Source organism: Erinaceus europaeus, chromosome 10 (assembly GCF_950295315.1).
Source record: "Erinaceus europaeus chromosome 10, mEriEur2.1, whole genome shotgun sequence".
Lineage (NCBI taxonomy): Eukaryota > Metazoa > Chordata > Mammalia > Eulipotyphla > Erinaceidae > Erinaceus > Erinaceus europaeus.
Genome location: NC_080171.1, coordinates 550,318 through 572,490, shown reverse-complemented (window position 1 = coordinate 572,490; position 22,173 = coordinate 550,318). Strand labels below are relative to the sequence as shown.

At 48.3% G+C, this 22,173-nt stretch overlaps 1 protein-coding gene across 4 annotated transcripts in view; it reads right to left on the bottom strand.

The window, feature by feature from the left end:
• ECPAS (Ecm29 proteasome adaptor and scaffold) overlaps positions 1–22,173 on the bottom strand; it is a 119,306-nt gene that overhangs the window by 82,248 nt on the left and 14,885 nt on the right. For 3 of the 4 annotated variants that reach the window (XM_060199017.1, XM_060199016.1, XM_060199018.1), the window contains exons 2-3: positions 6,376–6,506; positions 2,202–2,318 (exon numbers count right to left, since the gene is read on the bottom strand). In XM_060199017.1, the coding sequence (XP_060055000.1) occupies positions 2,202–2,318; positions 6,376–6,506 (248 nt within the window). Of the gene's footprint in view, positions 1–2,201; positions 2,319–6,375; positions 6,507–22,173 lie in introns of those variants that run through there. The other variant, XM_016194604.2, reaches the window with a different exon arrangement.

Below are 22,173 nucleotides of genomic sequence, written 5' to 3'. Positions count from 1 at the left end.
CTTACAGCATCACAGCCCAGGTGGAGGCTGCTCTTCCCTCTTTATAAGCAAACCCAAAAGTGCGAATGTGGACTTGCACACAAGACAAATATTTGCTTTCCTAGTGACTGCTTCAACTTAGAACAGCCTTCATGGACCATTCTTGTAAAAGTGTATTTGCGCTTTATTGCTACACAACGTCTCCACTTGCTGAGAGAAAGGTGCATGTCAGTGCCGGTGCTGTGCGCCGAGTCGGCACAGACAAGGGGTGTGAACCGGAGGCGGAAAGCCGGGCCTCAGTCTCAACACCGAGAGCAGCACCTGGCATCGCCGCACGGCACCGACCACTTGCAGCTCGTTTCCAAGAAGGTGACAACTCAGCAGGGACCTCTTACCAACGCCTGCCTACTCCACGATGTTTAATAGTGCCTCTCTGAATACATATATACGCATGGCAAAAGATCACTTTTTAAAATTTTTTATTTGTTATTAACAGTTTGTTACAAGACTGAAAGATTGCAACGTGTAGCTCCACACCACACTCACCACCAAAGCCGTGTGTCCCACCCTCCCAGCCCCCGAAGGCGACCACCAGAGTTCTCATGAGGCTTACGGTGTGCTTGCTTCACACAGATACTTCTTATTTCGGCTTTATAATCTCTTCTTGCATACTACTCCTGTTTCCTATTACCCTTTCTCCATGCTTAAACTTGATTCATCTCATAGAATCTCCAACCAAGAAGCAATCATTCGGTTATATATAAAACACCTATAAGCCATCTCCCCAACAGTCCTCTGCCCAATATAAAAGGTCATGCAAGGACGCAGAGAAAGAAGAGGAGAAAAGGAAGGACATTCAGAAGCAGTAGTGGGTGTCGGTGTGACTTGGGCAGAGAAGGGGCGGGAGGACCATGGGAGGAGATGGGCAAGTACATACAAAGACAGACGGCTGTATAAATAATAGTTAACCCGGGAGTCGGGCAGTAGCTCAGCGGGTTAAGTGCACGTGGTGCGAAGCGCAAGGACCAGCATAAGGATCCCGGTTCAAGCTCCCGGTTCTCCACCTGCAGGTGAAGCAGGTCTGCAGGTGTCTGTCTTTCCCTCTCCCTCTCTGTCTTCCCCTCCCCTCTCCATTTCTCTCCATCCTATCCAACAACGACGACATCAATAATAACTACAACAATAAAACAACAAGGGCAACAAAAGGAAATAAGTAAATAAATATTTAAAGATAATAAGTGAACCCATTATCTGTAACCTTAGGAGAATTGCTCTCACTTCCAATGGAGGGAGAGAGGACATAGAACTTTGGTGGTGGGAACAGTGCAGAATTGTACCCCTGTTATCTTCGAATTTTGTAAATCAATACTGTCACTAATAAAATTAAAATTAAATTAATTAAAATGAATTTAAAATAATAAATTAATAAATAAATAAAATAAAATATCATGCACTGTTGGTATGCTTCTAATTCTGCTTCTAAAAACCCCTTCTGTTTCATTTGGTTCAATCCCCCTGCTTAACACTGTATTCTATTTACATAACCACTGTGAACTAAGCACGGGCATGCCCCATGGCATTGGTCTGATCCCACTCTAAGCTGCGGTCTATTTACATAACCTCTGTGAACTAAGCACCGCCCTCCCTCCAGGGCATTGGCGGTTCAGTGGTAGAATTCTCGCCCGCTCCGCCCCCTCTCCTTGTCACACCCTGATTTGCACCAATCTCTTTTTCACTCCACCCTCTCTACGTCACATCCTGTTTATACCCTACTTGGCAAGTATATATAAGGGCAGGATTGTGAGTTTTCAGCTTAGTTTAGCTTAGCTTGGCTTAGATGGTGCTGCGTTCTGCATTAATAAAGAGATACTGCGTACAGCTCAGCCATGAGTCCCTGGTCGTCTGTCTCCCGTCAGTGAAGCTCAGCCCGACAATGCATTATTCTGTTCTACAATCTTCTTTAAAGTAATTTCCTCTAGATTTGGTACTTAGTAGGAAAACATCTCATGTTCCACTTAGAAATCATCTGAGGTAAAATTCTAAGCCTATCAACAAGTAAGATTATATCTGACAATGATTTTGAGAAAACACTCACAAAGTCAAAGAATATTATTTTTTTAAAAAAAAAGAAAACAGAAATGTTATACATATACAAATGACTGCATTTTACTGTTGACTGTAAACCATTACTCCCCCAGTAAAGAAAAGCAGAGAGGACTTACTGTGACAAAGGAGACTGCAGCGGGGTCCTGGTACTGAACCAGGAGTGTCTCTACTGGCAGCTGTATCCTGGGACGGCTTTTTATGCGCTTGTTCAGATGGACCAAGAGTTCCATGACCTGAGATATAGGAAAATAGGGACTCAGATTACTTTTCATACCTTCCACTCAAATTCAATCCTCCATTATTATTTATTTTGATGAATGGGAGCCACTTTGTCCTCACAGAGGACATAAATCGGACATACTAGAAGGGGCATCAGAGCCCCACTCCAAAATGCTCTCTCTCAGAAGTGCATACACTGTAATTTCACTGTGGATTGACTTCATTTTATGATGCCCAACTGAATTCCCAGATAAGTCTGGACTGAGCCAGGTCATCAGAAACCCGCTGGCCGTGGCAGTACGCAGTGCTACGAACTTATTCTGTCTCCTCAAAACTCATGTCATAAAATCTCCATCTCCAGCGCAACACCGTGAGGGACAGCTAGATCTGGATGCAGTCGAGGGCTCGAGGCCCCTCACGATGGACGAAGAAGCCAAGTCATCTCCTCCGTGTGAGCAAACAGCAAGAAGGAGGTCTTCGACAAGCCGCGCAGAGCTCCTGTGCGAGAGCCGGGTCATGCCAGCATCCCGAGCTCACAGCTGTATGCCTCTTAGCTTGGGAGAAGTGGATGTTTGCTGTGTAAGTCACCCAGTGGCCAGTAGTCTGTCCTAGGAGCCAAACTCAGACAGAGCAAAATGCTGCAGTCACAGGCGTGTGCCAGGCACCATGTGTTCACGGAAGACAACTCTCCCGTCAGATCACGGAGCAACCCAGGGATAAAGTGACAGCAGTGAGTCTGAGAAAATGGCATGCTGCGCTTGGTAAACAGACTGGTAAAAGATAGAAAGCAGGGTCCCATTATAAAAGGACTGGTAAAAGGAACAGAGGATAGCATAGAGGTCACACAGCAACACTTTCATGCCTTAGGCTCCAAAGTTCCAGGTTCCATCCCTGGCACTACCAGAAACAAAGCTGCTCTGGTCAGTAGGCAGGTAAGTAAGTACAATGCTGAGAAATGTCTACTTCATTCTGAAGGTGCATGACTCTAACAAAGTTTTCAGGGTGTAATAACAATTTTCTCCTGAGCAGAAAAAGAGGTAAGTCATTAATCCCCATGGGTAAAAATGAAAGAACAGAGACTTAAGTCAAATGTCCCCAATCTTACTTTGACAGTGAAACTATCTGGCCGTCACCAGCGGCCTTCTTCAGCCTCCTGAAGAATTCACTGTGTTCCATCTCAGAACCTCTCTACAGGACTCCCTCGTCCCTAACACTCAATAACGCCCCTCACTCCATCTCTCCACTTGGCTACTTCCTACATCCTGTGAAGTGTAGGCGTGTTCCCTACGCCTAAACTCAGCTTACAGCGAGGCCCCAAACATAAGGTCATACATTCCTTTTCCATCGTAGGCCCTTACCTAGTTCGTACTGTATATGGCCTCCCTAGGTAGACGTCTCTCTCACTAATGCATGCCTAACAGCCGTCAGGTAATACCTGACAATGACAAGACTCAGTGAGCTAAATAAACAGAAGCCAGCCTCAGCATAGCGGTAAACCACGACCCTGAAATCTCACAATTTCTGTGGACCACTAGAAACAAGTAAACAGACAAGTCAACCCACGAGGAACCTCTTAGTCCCCTGCTATCCTGAGCGTGGTGGTGGAAGTCCACTCAAGAACTGCAAAACAGCAAAGTGACATGAGTGACTGTGTACCTCAACAAAGCTGTATTGGCAGCAGGCCTGTCAAGCACAGGTAAGAACTCCCTGTTCTTCTGAAAATGCAGCAGGCACACTTACAGATTCCCTCTCCACGACCTCAACTCACACCTCTAGGCCCTGCTAAGGACAGACCCTCAGGAAGTCAGTGCCAATCCATCAAGAGAGATCAAGGGATTAAAGTTGGGGACAGCCAGAGATCTCAAGGTCCAGTTTAAATACAGTGGGAATCATTTTTAAAATGAAAAAAGACAAGACAGCTGGACATCTCGCCAGGGAAGGTGTCTGAGTTCCCTGCCCCCACGTCTCTGAAGGATGCCCTGATATCTCTCTGCCCTTCCCTCTTCTGTCTGAAAAAGTAGGCCCAGAGAAATGAAGCCTTGGTGATAACAAGAATAAGAGAGAGAGAGAAAAAAAAACTTGGGTTATAAAAGAAAAAAAAAAAAAATCCCCAGAGCATTGCTCAGCTCTAGTTATGGTGGTGTGGAGGATTGAGCCTGGGACACTGGAGACTCAGGCATGAGAGTCTCTTTGCAGAACCATTCTGCTGCCTCCCCAACCCATTAAAGAAAATCTTGGTTGCAAATCAAAATTAAATCACTAATAAAATTTTGAAAAAGAAAGAAAAAAGAAGAATCTTGGAACTGGTCCATCCACTTGAGCCCATATCACCGTGCCAAGGACCTGGGTTCAAGCCCCTGGTCCCACCAGCAGAAGTGAGCTCCACAAACAGTCCAGCAGGGCTGCCAGTGTCTCTCTTTCTCTCCCTCTCTACCTCCTCTCTCCTTCTTGATTGCTCTCATCTCTAGCCAATAAATGAATACATAAAATATATTTTAAAAAAGAAAGTTTCAATGAGTCGGTTTTCCCCTCTTGATAACAGCACTAGCACTCACATAAGCCTCAAGGAATAGCCAGGCAACGCCTTGCTGCTATCAGCAGTCACTGCAGTTGGGTGACGCGGGTAGGTGCTCGTGCTACTGTGCGCGGGGACCAGGTTCAAGGCCCAGATCCCCAGCGTGGCCAAGCTCCACCAGTAGTGAGGCCCTGTTACAGATGTCTCTCTTCCTCTTTCTCTGCTTAGCTCTGGTGGTGGTGCAGGGGATTGAACCTAGGACTTTGGAGCCTCAGCCTTGAAAGTCTATTTGTTGCATAACCATTGCTATCTACTCCACCCAATTCCTCTATCTCTATTCAATAAATAAAAGATTTTTTTCTTGCCTCCAGGGTTATTGCTGGGGCTCAGTGCCTGAACCATGAAGCCACTGCTCCTGGAGGCCATTTTTCTCCCCTTTTGTTGCCCTTGTTGTTGTAGCCTTGTTGTGGTTATTATTGTTGTTGTTGATGCCGTTTGTTGGTGGATAGGACAGAGAGAAATGGAGAGAAGAGGGAAGACAGAGAGGGGGAGAGAAAGACAGACACCTGCAGACCTGCTTCACCGCCTGTGAAGCGACTCCCCTGCAGGTGGGGAGCTGGGGGCTCCAACCGGGATCCTTACGCCCTCCCCCGGTCCTTGCACTTTGTACCACGTGTGCTTAAACTGCTGCGCTACTGCCGGACCCCAGATTTTTAAACTTTTTTATTATCTTTATTTTTATTGGATAGAGATACCCAAAAAATTGAGAGGGTAGGGGAGATAAAGAGACAGAAGTTTTCCCCGCTGCAGGTGGGGACCAGGGACTCGAACCCAGGTCCTTGTGCACTGTAACATGTGCTTGACCAGATGTGCCACCACCTGGCCCCAATAAAATATTTTTCAAAAACTTTTATTTTGCTCGTGTTTAAGGTTATCTTCACAGTCTGCCAATGACTGGAAACCACTGCTGTGCCACTGCTGTCTGACTTCCATGCTGGCATCCAGGGCACAGATGTGGAGGCCTCCACATCTCCGACACAGCCCCGAGCAGGAGAGCTGGTGGCAATCAGCTATGACAACCACAGGCCGCCTCAGGTCCCATGAGCTTGTCTCACACTCACTCTCCTTGTTGAAAGGCGATCGTTTGGATCTCGAGCCTTTACTTCAAAAATGGAAAGAGAAAACCCCCTTCATGACACTCCGCACCTGTGCGCCGTGAGCCCGGCATCTGCACCCATGCGCCTTAAGCCTGGCATCTGCCCCCATGCGCCCGGCATCTGCACCCGTGCGCCTTAAGCCTGGCATCTGCCCCCATGCGCCCGGCATCTGCGCCCGTGTGTCCTGTGCCCGGCATCTGTGCTCCTGCGCCCATGCACCGTGATCCCGGCATCTGCGCCCATGCGCCCTATGCCCGGCATCTGTGCTCCTGCGCCCGTACACCGTAATCCTGGCATCTGCGCCCGTGCGCCCTGTGAGCCCGGCATCTGCACCCGTGCGCCCTGTGAGCCCGGCATCTGCGCCCGTGCGCCCTGTGCCAGGCTGTCTCGCAGGCTTACCTTTTTGCGCACCCCCTCCTGCGTGCTGGACAGCTTGAGCAGAACCGGAGGGAGGAATTTACATATGATGTTCTGTAGCTGTTCATCTGTCTCTGCATGGCCAAGGCGTAAAAAGACCCGTTCAAGTTGATCTGTAACATAAAAAGAAACCGCTGTTTCCGACCTGATCATTCTTCCTGCACCAAAGGACTTTTCAATCACATGTTGATGGTTTTTTTTTGTTTGTTTGTTTGTTTTTAGTGGACCTTGCATAGGTCCTTTGGCAAGGTCCTCAAAAAATTATGTATAAGACCCAAGGTTCCCTCACCAGTGGAAAGCCTGTAAGGAAAAAACGTTACAGGGGAGAAAAAAGGATCATGTTGATGGTTTTAACACAGCAATGAATCGACACTAAAAATGTCGACTAGTTCATTTTAATGTCTCACTTTCCCTGATTTAACTTAAAAAGGAGGAAAACAAGGGGTAGCAGATGCTTCCCTACAGAAGGCTTAGACAGTAGGGACATATGACTGCTTGAGGGCTTGGTTTATTTACTTCACATGACAGTTTCACGTGAGAAAAGAGAGATCAGAGCACCACTCCAAAACAGGCGTTACCAGGGCCGATGGAGGCACACACACCACAACGCACAAGGACCAGGGTTCAAGGCCCCAGTCCCTCCTGTAGGGGGACAGCTTCATGAGTGGTGAAGGAGGACTGCAGACTGTCTCTCTCCCTCTCTACCTCCCCCCTCTCCTCTCAATTTCTGACTGTCTCTATCCAATAAATAAAGATAATAAAAATATTTTTTTTAAAAAACAGGCAATCCCAGTGAACAAAATGGGAGCCTGGACACAGAAGTCCAGCACTCTCAGTAGTTCCCCCGGCTGCAAGGGTTTTTGTTTGTTTGTTTAAGAAACCTTGACCTAGCTAGCAAAACGGGGTGAGAAAACTTAAATCGGATGCCAGGGACAATACGTCTCTGGTGAAACCATCTTATTGATGAAGATTCTCCAATGACAGAACCGCCGCCCACTACTACGCTGGGATTTCTTAGCCAGAATGTGAGAGCAGTTTCCAGCCAAAGCCACTGTGGAGGGCAGCCTTGTTGGGCAGAGCCACGGGGCTGCTGAGTCCCCAGCCATGACAAGCCCAGACAAGCAGCCAGCACACTGGTGCTGCCACTTCAGCCAGTCAGGTGGGGGTGAGGGCACCAGAGGCTAGTGATGCTGGTGCTTTGGGCGCACTGTTCAGCTCTGGCTTATGATGGGGCTGGGGATAGGATCTGTGCAGGAAGCTTTTTCTGGGTCATAACTGACTGCAGCATCTACAGGTGAAAATCGTTACTGGAATGTCTGTCAGATAATCAGGAGTGTGAGGCCCAGGAGGTGGCGCAGTGAATAAAGCACTGGACTCTCGAGTGTGAGATCCGGAGTTCAGTCCCCTGCAGCACATGTACCAGAGTGATGCCTGGTTCTTTCTCTTTCTCCCTCTCCCTCTCCCTCTTCTCCTATCTTGTTCATGAATAAATAAATAAAATCTTTAAAAATAGTAGCATCAGGATTGAAGTGGAAATCGGCAGAGTAGATTTCAGATGCTTCACAAAATGAAAAGTAACAATAGAAAAGCGTAAATTAATAACTAATAAAAATAACAGCAAAAAAATGTGAGAAAAGGCAGAGCAGGGAGAATCTGAGACATTTGAAAGAGTGGCAGCAGAGAGGAGATGACAAGACGCCACAGAACTGAACACCAGAAACCATGCTGAGTTTGACGACTGTGTAAGGTCAGCTAGTGTGGCCTCTGGGTGTCTCTGGAATGACTTCTACAAGCATGTGAACTGATCTGTAAGCCTTATCTTTAACAAGGAGAAAACTAAAATCACATGCGAAGTGTCAGACCTTCATATTCTGCATTTCTTGGTACATTAAAATGCCTAAACGCATTCATTCACACACACTCACACATGCAATCTCACACTCTCACACACTTACTACACATTCACACACACTACATTTACACACACTCACACACACTCATACACACATGCACTCACACTCATTCACACACATGCACTCACACACACGTGCACTCACACACACATGCACTCACTCACACACACTCTCACACTCACTCACACACATGCACTCACACTCACACACAACACATACTCAACACACACACTCATATACACACTCTCAATCACACACACTCTCACTCACACTAACACACATGCACTTACTTAGTCACACACACGCTTACACACTCACACACACACACACACACACACACACACTCTCACTCACACTAACACACATGCACTTACTTAGTCACACACACGCTTACACACACACACACACACACACACACACACACACACACACACACACACCAGTGGAGCAGAATCTAGAGCCCAGAAATAAACCCCTACGCGCATGAACGTCTAGTTTTTGACAAAGGGGATGCAAACATTAAATGAAAAAAGGTGAGTCTCTTCAAGAAATGGTGCTGAGAAAACTGGGCTGAAAGGCACAGATGCATCAAACAGAACACCACATATCACCATGCACAAAAGTCAACTGCAAACGGACCAAAGCCATACATATTCGACCAAATGCATATATATATATATACACACACATATATATATATACACACACACACACACATATATATATATATATATATATATATATATGTATGTATATCAGATGCACAGGAGACAGTGACAGAACACATCAGGACCTACATTTCAGAAACGTCTTTGAAGATTCAAGCCCAACAGCAAGGAAAGCAACACACCCATGGGCTACATCACATTGAAAAGCCCTTGGACAGGAAAGCTGACAGTCACCACAGCAGAAAGACAGCCTACAACAGAGCTTTGCATGACACACCAGATAAAAGGCTAAAATAACCAAAATATGACTCACTAAAAAGTGGGGTGAGGTTACAGACAGAATTTTCACCAACAGAGATTCATAGAGCCAACAAGCATATGAAAAATGCTCAGTCACTGATCATCAGAGAAACGAAAATAAAGACAACAATGAGCTACCACTTCACCCCGTGAGAATGCCAGATATCAAGTGTAGGCAAGTCTGTGGAGAAAGGAACGCTTCGCGCTGCTGGTGGGAATGTAAACTGGCCCAACGCCTGTGGACAAGTCTGGAGACTTCGCAGACACTAGACATACACCTGCCCTGCGGCCCACAGTCTCTCTCTTGGGCATCCAGCCACAGGAGACAAGCACACCCATCCAAAGAGACTTCTGTGTACCTGTGTTCACAGCAGCACAACCAGGACCAGTAGCAGCAGCCCAGAAGCCTAAGGAAAGATGAGTGGCTAAGGGAGCTGTAGTATCTAGACAGAACTGAACATCACTCCGCTGTTGAAGATCACAGAGCCAACTCTGCCCCATGTTGGATGGAACCTGAAGGAACCATGGTAAGTGAGGTACGCCAAAAAGAGCAGGGCAAATACCAGATGACCTCACTTCCGGGTGGATCTTAAGAAACAAGACAGAAGGGGAAAACACCAAGTGCAACCGGGACTGGGTAGCGTGCACGGCACCACCGCAAAGGACTCTGGGAAGGAGGGAACGTGACAGGGTGGAGAGGGCCTGCGGGCCCTGCCCTGCTGCATGATAGAGGGTGGGAAGGGACCTACGTTGGCAGTGTTTTGCAGACATCTATCACAGGGAAGTAATAAATCTTGTCCACGTGTCAACTACTGTACTGTGAACTACTAACCCCACTGATAAAATTATTTGGGGAAGGGGAAAAAAAAAAAAGAGTGGCCCCTACAAGCCCCAAGCACTGCCAACAGTCACTCAAGCAGCTGCCTCCCTACCACATGCTCCTATTCCACTAACTTCAGTCAGCCCAGCCCCCAAGCCCTCTAACTTCTCCACTACCCACAGGACCAGTCCTGTCCACAAAGGTCCAGCTCAAACCGCACGAGATCTGCACTCACACATTCTGTTCTAGCCCTGCAAACCCCATCACACGTCTCCATCTCCCCGGCATCACTATCTTCCCACACATGTGACGGCAGTCTTCCTTTAACTCTAACGGTTCTTGGAGATGTGACTCGGGCCCGACGCCACATGACTGCCTCCGTCCATCTCCAGAGCTCTTCAGGCTGAGAATCGTGGAGCGTCCAGGCCCTGCAGACAGCAGCCGCTCGAACACTGCTGCGTGCACACATGCCGCATCCCCCTTGGACAACAGCAGTGCACGGCTCCCCGCACCTGTCTCCTCATCCTGAGTCTCCACGGCCCGGCATGCTCCCCACACACACTCAACCCTGTGAGCAAGGTGGGGAGGCGAGGCCAGAGGCAGCGGCGGCCCCTGAGCCATGAATCTGGACACGCAGTAGGATCAAAGAGCTGTCTAAAGCTTGCTCTGGGCCTTCTAGCGGAAGAGCTCGTGGCAGTCGAGTGTCCTCGTCATCCACGTTGGGATCCGAGTGCCCTCGACCCGCGTGCAGGTCTGGAAAGTCACTGTCACCCAGAAACTCGCAGGGCCTCCCAGCCAAATCCCAGTGCGGAGCAGCTAGAGCCCTGAAAATGCAGTGCGGGTTCAGAGTCTTGAATGGCAAGGTAAAAAAGATAATGGAAATACTCTTCATGCACTAGAAAAGCTATCTGTCTATACATCTACCATCTATAGCAAAAGAAAGGAGGAAAGTGGTGGAATTTGAAGTCCTGATTCCAGCTCTGACCAGGAGCTGTTTTATGACACCGTAAAAGTGGTTAGGATGTGGGGGAAGGAGGCAGTGATTCCAGGTGTGGTTGGGAAGACTCCGGAAGACCCGAGTCTCTCCTCGCTGGCCTAGTCACTAAACAACTGTTTTGCTCCAAATCAAGAAGTGTGCAGTGTGAGTGAAAAGACATAAGAGGAGGCGAGTCAACCTGTACAGGGCCATCAAGTGTCCTGTCTCCTCAAGACTCACATCGAGGGCATATGGTGTCTGGGGCAACCCTGTGTCTGCTGTCAAGTGCTCTGGGATTCAAAGGGGCTTCGCGTCCAGACTGACAAGGGGATATGGGCATATCAAAACACCATCTTCAGGACGGGGAGGTTAGAAGCTGAGAAAGTGTCCAATCCCCGCACCTGTATGCTTTAGCTGAGCAGTGCTCTGGCAAGGAGGAGGAGGAGGGGGGAGAAAAGGGAGGGGAGGGAAAGAGAGAGGGAGAGGGGAGGGGAAGGGAGGGGAGGGAAAGGGTGTGAAGAAGCGAGGCAGCAGCAGCTAAGAAAGCGTAATTCATGAAGTCAGGCATGCTGTGGATAGGATAAGGACAGAGTTCAGCGACTGTGGACTTTGACAATCTCTGCAATTAAGCGTGTATGACTCATTAAACTATGAAGAGTGAGGAAATCCTCTCTGGGATCTAAATTTTGTATGTGATATTCAATAGTTTCTGGCAGACCAATAAAATTATGTATGTCTTTCTTTTTTAAAATTTTTTATGTATTAATTATTGGGTAGAGAGAGAGAAATTGAGAAAGGAGGGAGAGATAGAGTAGGAGACAGAGAGACACCTGCAGCCCTACTTCACCACTCGTGAAGTTTCCCCTTCATGAGCTCTATTCCTGTGTTCAAATAGGGCCGGTGCTCAGAGCCCTGAGCTCTATTCCCTGTTTTCAAATGGCTTTAAGTGCAGGGTCGCCTCCATGTCCCACTTGAAGAAGCTCAAATGCAGATGCGCTTAAAAGGAGAGTGTCAGAAAGGCTGGCGCTATATACAAGCACCATGACAAGCCAGGGACAGGGAGCAGACTGACAGACAGACAGACAGACACTCCTGTGTATCTGGGAGACGCCTCTGTCCACACTGCTGGCCCGAGAGCTGAGGGAGTGCAGAGCGCTGCAGGCCACGACTCATGGACACAGCTCCTCCCCGCACCCTCTCACCCCAGAACTGTAGCCTCTTCCTGGCCCTGAGCCCGCTGGTCTCACCCCGAAGCCCGGGGGGATCTAGTGTGGAAGCCCCTCTTCCTGGCCCTGAGCCCGCTGGTCTCACCCCGGAGCCCGGAGGGGATCTAGTGTGGAAGCCCCTCTTCCTGGCCCTGAGCCCGCTGGTCTCACCCCACAGCCCGGAGGGGATCTAGTGTGGAAGCCCCTCTTCCTGGCCCTGAGCCCGCTGGTCTCACCCCGGAGCCCGGAGGGGATCTAGTGTGGAAGCCCCTCACAGAATGCACTGGAGGAGGGATTGCACAGGGAAGGGGGAGCATCCTCTTCTGATTTCTGAAGTCCTGCTTATCAGCACACGCTGTCTGGAGGCTGCAGCTCAATGTCCACCCAGCACAGCCTGACGCAAGGCTACCGTGTGCTCCCCAGCTTCTACAGGCGCATGCACTGGTCAAAGTCTTGGGAACGACTTGGCAGAGCTGAGGAAACAAGCTCTCATGCGCACCCCAGCCTGAGCAAGTGTCAGGACCCAAAGACTCTGAGGTCCACCGACACTCCCCAACTCTCACGACCTTTCCCCCAGGAAATGGGAGGATGAGTACATGGGTGGTCACAGAGATTAGTCTAGTTTCTGAAAGTCAGACAGAGATACTTTATACTGTGCAAGAGTTCAGACCCTATAAAAGTCAAGTGTAAGATCTAATGGCATACGGCGATGTTCACTTGCAAGTGTAAACTAGTGAGTGTTGTTTAAGTCCCTATTTAAATACTTAGACCTACTTTCGGTACGTCCCAATAATATATATCAGGTAGGAGTAGACAGCATAATGGTTTTGCAAAAAGCCTCTCATGTCTGAGGTTCCGAGGTCTCAGGTTCAATCCCCTGTACCACCATAAGTCAGAGAGAGCTGAGTGAGCAGTGGTCTGGTTTAAATAAATAATATTATATATCTATCATAATAGGCCCAAAAGCTCTAAGATTTAATTTAGTTCTTATTTCTTTTTCCAAACAATCCCTCCAACTTCCTGATTTTCCTTTGCTCTGGCATGGGCTAAAGACGTGGGGGTGGCACTCTCACGGGCAAGACTGGACTCAGCTGACACCAGGCTGTGCCAGTGACGTTCTGGCGTTCTCTCTCCCCCCCCCTTGCCTACTCACTAAAAAATCTTAAAATATATAAATAAAGGAAGATAAAACAAAGGAAGGAAGGAGAAGATGGTTAATGGTGAATAAAAAAAAAAAAATCACTCAAAAGTTGAACATGTGCTTTATAAAATGTTCCCTTCATTCCACCCCTCATCAAAGGCCGAAGGAATCCCAAAAGTTAGCAGGATGCAGTGGAGCGTGGAGATACAAGGGTTAAATTGTAAGGTAGCAACAAACACATAGCAGCTACTCTCAAGACAGCAGATTACAACCTGAATTTAAAGAAATTCAAAGGAAGGGCAGGGATAGACATCATACTGGTTCTGCAAAAAGACTCTCATGTCTGAGGCTCCAAAGTCCCAGGTTTGGTCCCCTATATCACCACAAACAAGAGCTGAGCAGTGTTCTGGTAAAAAAAAAAAAAGAAGGAGAAGGAGGAGGAGGGGGAGGGGGAGGGGGAGGGGGAGGGGGAGGGGGAGGAGGAGGGGGAGGAGGAGGGGGAGGAGGAGCAGGAGCAGGAGCAGGAGCAGGAGCAAGAATGAACTAAAAAGCTGTAGAGCCATGATTCAAAAACCAGCTGTCACTCTAGTGCTGGAGGTCTTGGCCACTCCAAACTCAGCCAGCAGCCTCGGTAATCAAGTTATACATTCAATAAATAATATATTTGCTAAGCACAAGACAGTTATATCCTTTTTTTGATTATCTTTTTTAAAATATTCATTAAGTAGGAAGAGAGAGAACCAGGGCATCACTCTGGTACCTGTGGCCCCAGGGAAACTTAGATCTCATCTGGTCTTGTGGATCTTGCCCGCTCTTAAATGACCCTCAGTTTGATAGTAATTTTTGCCTCTTTGGGAATCTTCCCGCTCTTAAATAACCCTCAGTTTGATAGTAATTTTTGCCTCTTTGGGAATCTTCCCCTCTCTTAAATGACCCTCAGTTTGATAGTAATTTTTGCCTCTTTGGGAATCTTCCCCGCTCTTAAATGACCCTCAGTTTGATAGTAATTTTTGCCTCTTTGGGGCTCCAGATCACATTGCCTCCATGACAAATTCATGTCCAGGGTCCCCATTCCGACGCTAAGCTTCAGTCATGTGACCACTGTGACACTCTCTTAGTCAGTCTTACTGCTATCCTTCTCTGGCTCCTTCAAATCAATGTCACACCACTGTCAGCTGTCTCTCATAAAGCAGACCTTCTCATGTTCCACCCTGCTTAGAAAAGTTTTTGATGGCCGCTACTGCCTTGAGCAAAGTCCAAACTCGTTGTGCTGGCATTCTTACACCTGTCCCCAGCCTCCCCTCCCACTACCCACCACGCCGTCCAACAATGATTTACACCGAGCTTGTTGCATGCGGTGCATTTTCACACAACTGATCCTAACAATGCATGAGCGTTCCGTATTAGTTCTTTTTATGAAGAGAAGGTAAGTCTTTGGGAGATAAGGTACTTTACACAAGATTCCAAACTGTGCAAAGCAGAGAAAGCAAAGTGTCAAACTCCGAATTTTATCTGTGCTCCCAGTAGTGTGTGTCACACGCCAGCACAGTGTGCTCCCCAGCCTCTGTGACTCAGCTGGCAGGTGCCCTTTCACCCGGAGACTCGCCCTGACATTCCCAAAGGGCTGTCTGCACGGGTCACTTTCATACCATGCTTCCTTCCTTCCAGTCAGTTACTTGTGCTGACATGCAAATCCGCCTCTACACTGAATCACAGTCACGGTGAAGATGTTCAAAGGCTACTTTCTCGACCTGACACTGTGTGGGCAGACAAGCATCAAGTCAGAGAGGCCAGGCCTGTGACCAGAGGCCAGCAGCTCAGATTACCCATCTAAGCTCGCTGGCAGTGCCTACGAGTTTAAAATCTGCTTTCTGAACAAGGTCAAGTACCCCAGAGCCATCTGTTCTCACCAACACCAACCTTAGAACTATAAAAAAGAAAGAAATGTCCTTGTCTCCCATTTTCACTTTCCTATTTGCACTTTACCATTCCTGCTGCTCAGACTCCTTCAATGTGAACTGCCCATGAACGGGCAAAGGATGACATTAGAAGAGAGGCTTGGCCACAGGCTCTGTGCCGGATTTCATTTCATTCCATGCAGTTATAGCATCTGAACAAGATCACACACCATGACCTTAATTTACAAACTAGATTTCAGAACGGTCTTTAACAAGTCAAAACGAATTGTTCTTTATGTTGACATCTTAGGCAAAGATCTAATATATTCTGTTCAATGAGTCTCAGAATATTGCCACAAATTCACACACAACAAAAGATTCTTCTGGAGGCTAGCAAAATGTGAAAAAAAAAAAATGTGCATTTTCCCTTTCAGAAAAAGAACTACTGGGCAGGGCAGAGTTAACACTAACTTGAGGATCAGAGGCTCTGAGTTCAAGCCCCAGCTGTGTCACAGGAGGACGTCACTGAGAAGCCACACTCCCGGCTGCTGCAGGACTCAGTCAGTCGCACACAGAACACCTCCCATAAACGCTCGGCTTACTTTCATTCAGCCTCTGATAATCACCTGACTCAAAGGATAGCCAGTCCTGAACCCCCAGGTCAGGAGCCTACTTCCCATGCACCAGTGAGACGACGACGACTCAAAGGCCATGAGGCAAACCCACGTCAGTCACTTCCACATCTCAGGAGCTGCTGCCAAGCGTGGTGGCAGGTGAACTGAAAGCACTGGTCGATGTAAGTCAGGTTATGACGTGTGTGAGCACTTCAAATGGAGAGGTAATATCTTGATATGGGACGGAGGAGACAGCATAGTGGTTATGCATAGTGCTCATGCCTGAGGCTCCGAAACCCCAGGTTCAAGCCACCCTCTACCACTAACACCATCAGCCAGAACTAAGCAGTGCTCTGCTAAGAAAAAATAAATGCAGATAAAAATTTTGATACAAAACCTACCGAAATGTAGCATCACCAGCTATACTCTCTAAAGATCAGGCCTGGGGCCAGAGAAGACACTGCTCCGTGTCATGCATATGATCATCACACGCCTTACATAATACCTGCTTACATATAATCTCTCTACTTCTTTTTCATCATTCCATGGGTGGGTTCTAGCGTTTCCTTCGTAAGGTACAGAAACGTTAAATAGAAGGCAAATAGTTGGACTAAAGAAAAGTCTAAGTGAGAATTCAGTGACAGCGTCATCAGCATGGGCAGACTGACCGGTCCGAGAGGCAGTATGGCCTACGGGTTAGTTACAAGGTTAGTTAGGACACACAAGGAATGGCAGAGACCCACAGCCAGTGCCACCTCACTGCTGGACCTTGGCAACGTAACAAGTCTGTTTTAATCTACCTCTTAGAATTACTCTTACAGGAGACTAAATTGATAAAATTAAAAATGTTGACATTTTTTTTGCCCAAACTTATGGATACACGTATGCCCTATCTCATGGGACCTGGTCTATATCTAGGTTTGGGGCTTTGTTAGGAAGTGAACCACCCACAATGAAGTTAAGGTACAAAAGTTAAAGCAAAAGTGCACAATAGTCTGCAGTGAGTCAATAAAGGCAGCAAGCAAGTAGAAAGACCTAAAAAGACACCATAAAGTACCTAATGAAACACCTTCTACTTAGACCTAGACACCCTCCTCATCTACCTCCTATTCCACTTCCCTCAGTCACTCCAAAGCTGCCCTTGTCAGACAAAGCAAGGACGACAAAAGCTGCATAAGGGCAAGAGACCGGCACACTTCAGTGATGACTCTTAGTCACTGCCAGGCCACCCCAGCACCTGGGCCCTAGTCAGGGAGTCCTGGGATCCCCACACAGACATGATGGGCCTAGAGCTCTCACAGACCCTCTCTCCACGGTCACTGCTCATCTCCATCAGGAACAACACAATGGACCCCTCTGTGGGCCCCATAGGACCCTGCCCTCAGTGTGGATCAACAAGGGTGGGGAATGTTCCATCCTCCAAAGGGAGGCTGGATAGCAAATGAGTGCAGCTTGGAACATTCCTACTCATGACCACAGACTGTGAGCTCAGACCTACAGGGATGCAGAGGTCACACAGGCTCCTGTGCTGAATATGGGCGCCAGGTCAAATCGATGGGGTTACAGTTAACAATATTTATATACTTTCCCCATATTTGGGAGCTACTCTCTTCCCTGATCCGGCTTTCTAGCCCTTTTCCCTGCCATGACATCATCTCCCCAGACAATAACTTGGGTCCACCTGCATATCAGATGTCGGGCTCAGGCAAACACTAGTAAAGCCATGGATGGACCCCTTGGAATAGACCTAAAATAGACCTACCAGCTTTTTCCAAAATGGAGACCCCAAATCTCACCTGCAATATTCTTGCCATTACGTTCATGATAAATCAACAATTTGTTTGGCTTTGTATGTTAACTCTCTTTTTCAGCCACCAGGTTCCAGATGCTACCATGATGCCAACTGGACTTCCCTGGGCAGACGACCCCACCAATGTGTCCTGGAGCCACACATCCTCAGAGCCCTGCCCCACTAGGGAAAGAGAGAGACAGGCTGGGAGTATGGATCCACCTGTCAACGCTCATGTTCAGCAGGGGAAGCAATGACAGAAGCCAGACCTTCCACCTTCTGCATCCCACAATGAGCCTGGGTCCATACTCCCCGAGGGATAAAGAACAGGGAAGGTATCAGGGGAGGGGATGGGATACGTAGGTCTGGGGGTGGGAACTATGTGAAATTGCACCCCTCTTATCCTATGGTCTTGTCAGTGTTTCCATTTTATAAATAATCTTTTTTTTTAATGCTGATGGTTTTTTAAGAGATTCGTATTATTTCTATTACATGTGAGAGAGAATCTCACAAGACAGAGAGAAACCAGAGCACCGCGCTCATACATGGTGCAGGGGGCTCAGACCAGGAGCCTCAGAAGTGCAAGTCCACACCCTCCCCACAGAGCTACTGCTCTCAGCCTGGACAAGTCTATTCAGTGCAGTGCCGGGGCTGAGAGACCGAGGGGGCACAGAGTGGTCAGTGTCAACTGGCTCTGAAATGCACCCAAGGAAAGATGAGTGGAGTGCTTAGTGTCACAGAACTATACATTTTAAAATGTGACAATTCCATGTGTTTCACACAGTATTTCCTCAAATAATATGTAAGAGAAAAATACAAGATGGATTGACAGGTGGACAGGCATATAGTAAAACCCAACCAAAACCGCAAATACACAGTCCAATCAGTGGGTCTGTAGAGACTCATTTTAACCTTTTCGGCATTTAAATGTATTTTATCAATACTACGGGACAGAAAACAGTACCCAATGCTGGCAGCGGGTTTGCTCTCCTATTGTCATCTACTAGTTAAGGACACCACTGGCAAACAGAGGCCTGGCTCCTGTCACTATGGTGGATTTGGGGGGTAGGGTGGGGGGAGAGTGTGCCGGTCATTGCCAGGGCTTCACAGCTCCCAGCTAACTTTTCCAGACAGAAAAAGTGCCGGCCTGGCGTGAGGGTGTTTCTTCCCGGGCACGTGCTCTCTGGGTTGGAGAGAACTCGACCGGAGCCAACCTGGGCTGCTGCTTACTCAGCGACACGGGAGAGAGACCACGGACTCGTGGCGGAGCGGGAACGCAATTCTTTATTGGTGCGGGGCCCCAGAGTCGGGTGTGAGCACAGCAGGCTAGGCCACGTGGCACCAAACTGCAATGGCCGCCTCTCGCTCTGCACGCCAGTCCTTCTCCAGGTCGGGACGCAGGAGAGGAAAGAGAGCGAAACCAGGAACAGAAGTGGGTTTTATGGGATAAAAACTGGAAGTGGCAAGTCAGGAACAGAGATGGCTAGGAAAGGGGGTGGAGAGAGGCAAAAGGCATGCTGGGAAGGTGGAAGCGTCCTTAGCAACTGTGGCGATGGTTTTAACTGAATTAGCAATACCCTGAGGGGATAACGTGGTGGGGATCCTTCAGGCAAATCAATGATTATGTAAATAGACCATAGCGTCAGCAATGGAGCATGGAGCAGGGGGGCTGCCTGACAAAAAAGAGTGATGGGCCGGGTGTTGGCGCACCTGGTTGAGTGCGCATGTTACAGTGCACAAGGCCCCAGATTCGAGCTCCCGGTCCCCACCTGCAGGGGAAAAGCTTTGTGAGTGGTGAAGCATGGCTGCAAGCATCTCTGTCTCTCTCCCTCTCTATCTCCTCCTTACCTCTTGATTTCTGGCTGTCTCTATCCAACAATAAAATTTAAAAATCATAAAATAATTAAAAAGAGAGAGACTACTGATCCCTCTCTCCACCATCACTGGTCACTTCCATCAGGAACAGCATCTCAGACCCTCCTGGGGCTCTCTAGGACCTTGGCCTCCATGTGAACGACAATGGTAGGTACAACCACCCCTCTCCAAAGACGGCTGGGCCAACATACTCAGTACTCGAGGATGACGGGTCCTGCAATGAGTGCAGCCTGGAATGTTCCCAGCTGTGACCACAGACTGTGAGCTCAGACCTGCAGGGATGCAGAGGTCACACAGGCTCCTGTGCTGAATGTGGACCCCAGATCAGATCGATGGGGGTTACAGTTAGCAATACTGATATACTTTTATATACTTTCACTCATATACTTTCCCCATATTTCGGAGCTACTCTCTTCTCTGATCCAGCTTTCTAGCCCTTTTTTACAACTCTGACACCATCTCCTCAGACAATACTTTTGGCCCACCTACATGTTAGCTGTCAGGCTCAGGCAGAAACTAGTAACGTCATGGGCCCCTCGGAATAGACCTAAAATAGACTTACTAGCTTGTTCCAAAATGGAGACTGTTGTTAAAATTTCTGAGGCTCTTGCCGGGCCGGCTAGCTTCACGGTGGTGAACAGAGACGCGGAGACAACGGCTGGGCAGGGAAGTTGTATTTCTTTATTCAGGAGGAACTATTCATAAACTAAGACAAACTAATCACCAAACAGAACTCTGCTGTCTCTTTGCGGCGGCGCAAGCACTCTTTCTTTTACTCTGGAACTCAGGAACCCTCTCCCTTACTCTCGAACTCAGAAACTCTCGCACCCTCGCACTCTCGAACTCCGGAACTCAGGACTCTGTCACTGGGGAACTCAGGAACTCTCGGACTCCGGAACCCTCTCCCAGGGTCCCTTGGGGCGGGGCCAAGCAGGCCCGCGAAATTAACAGGACTCATCCAATTCTCTTGGAGGGGGAGGGCTAGAACAAGCCAATGTAAAGCATACGACAGGAGACCCCAAATCTCATCTTGCCATTAGGTTCCTGATTATTAAACATTTTTTTTCTGTTTTATATCTTAATGCTTTTAAGCCACCAAGTTGCAGATGGTACGATGAGGCTAATCTGATTTCCCTGGGCAGACAACCTCACTCACCCATGTCTGGAACCTCCCCTCCCCAGAGCTCTGCCCCACTAGGGAAAGATGGAAACGGGGGGGGGGGGGTGGATCCACCTGCCATGTCCACTGCAGAAGCAATGACAGAAGCCAGACCTCCCACCTTCTGCTTCCCAAAATGACCCTGGGTCCCTGATCCCAGAGGGATAAAGAACAGGGAAGCTTCCAAGGGAGGGGATGGGATACGGAACGCTGGTGGTGGGAACTGTGTGGAATTATACCCCTCTTATCCTATGATCTTGTCGTTCATTCCAAATCAATAAAAAGTAAATAAAGTTTAAAAAGAAGAAGGAGGAGGAGGAGGGAGTGAGGAGGCCGTGAAACAGCTCAGCTGAAGAGTGGCTGCACTGCCATGTGTCCAGCCAGTCTGAAAATGGTCCACAGCACAGCGAAGGAAGCTGCAGGGCTGTAGTCACTGTCTGTCTGTCTCTCTTTTAAGGATTTTATTTATTTATTTATTTATTTATTTATTTATTTACTTGAAAGATAGGAGAAGAGACAGAGAGAAAGAACCACACCCATATTTCTGGCATATGTGCTGCTGGGGACTGGACTCAGCACCTCAAGCTTGAGAGAACAAAGCTTTATCACTGTGCCACCTCCAGGCCACCCTACCCTGTCTCTATTAGAAAAAACTAAGGAAAGAGAGGGTGGAGGGGGAGGGAGAAGGAAAGGCAGAGGGATAGGGAGTGGGGAGGGAGAGGGAGAGAAGGGGGAAAACGAAAGAGAAAGAGGGTAGGAGGAGTCAGGAAAGAGAAAAAGGAGAGAGGGAGAGCTGGGACACAGGGAGCCTCCCTGGGTGCAGCTTTTCAATAGCTGCTGAAGTAGTAAACCCCTGGAACAGCAGTACTGCCAGCAGCCTATCAAGCGCCTGATGCACAGAGGAGAGCAGGGCGTCTGCGCATGTCTGTATCCACACAATGTACAGAGCAGGGGGCGTCTGTGCATGTCTGTATCCACACAATGTACAGAGCAGGGGCGTCTGTGCATGTCTGTATCCACACAATGTACAGAGCAGGGGGGTATCTGTGCATGTCTATATCCACACAATGTACAGAGCAGGGGATATCTGTGCATGTCTGTATCCACACAATGTACAGAGCAGGGGGGTATCTGTGCATGTCTGTATCCACACAATGTACAGAGCAGGGGGGTCTGCGCATGTCTGTATCCACACAATGTACAGAGCAGGGGCGTCTGTGCATGTCTGTATCCACACAATGTACAGAGCAGGGGGCGTCTGTGCATGTCTGTATCCACACAATGTACAGAGCAGGGGGGGTCTGTGCATGTCTGTATCCACACAATGTACAGAGCAGGGGGGTATCTGTGCATGTCTGTATCCACACAATGTACAGAGCAGGGGCGTCTGTGCATGTCTGTATCCACATAATGTACAGAGCA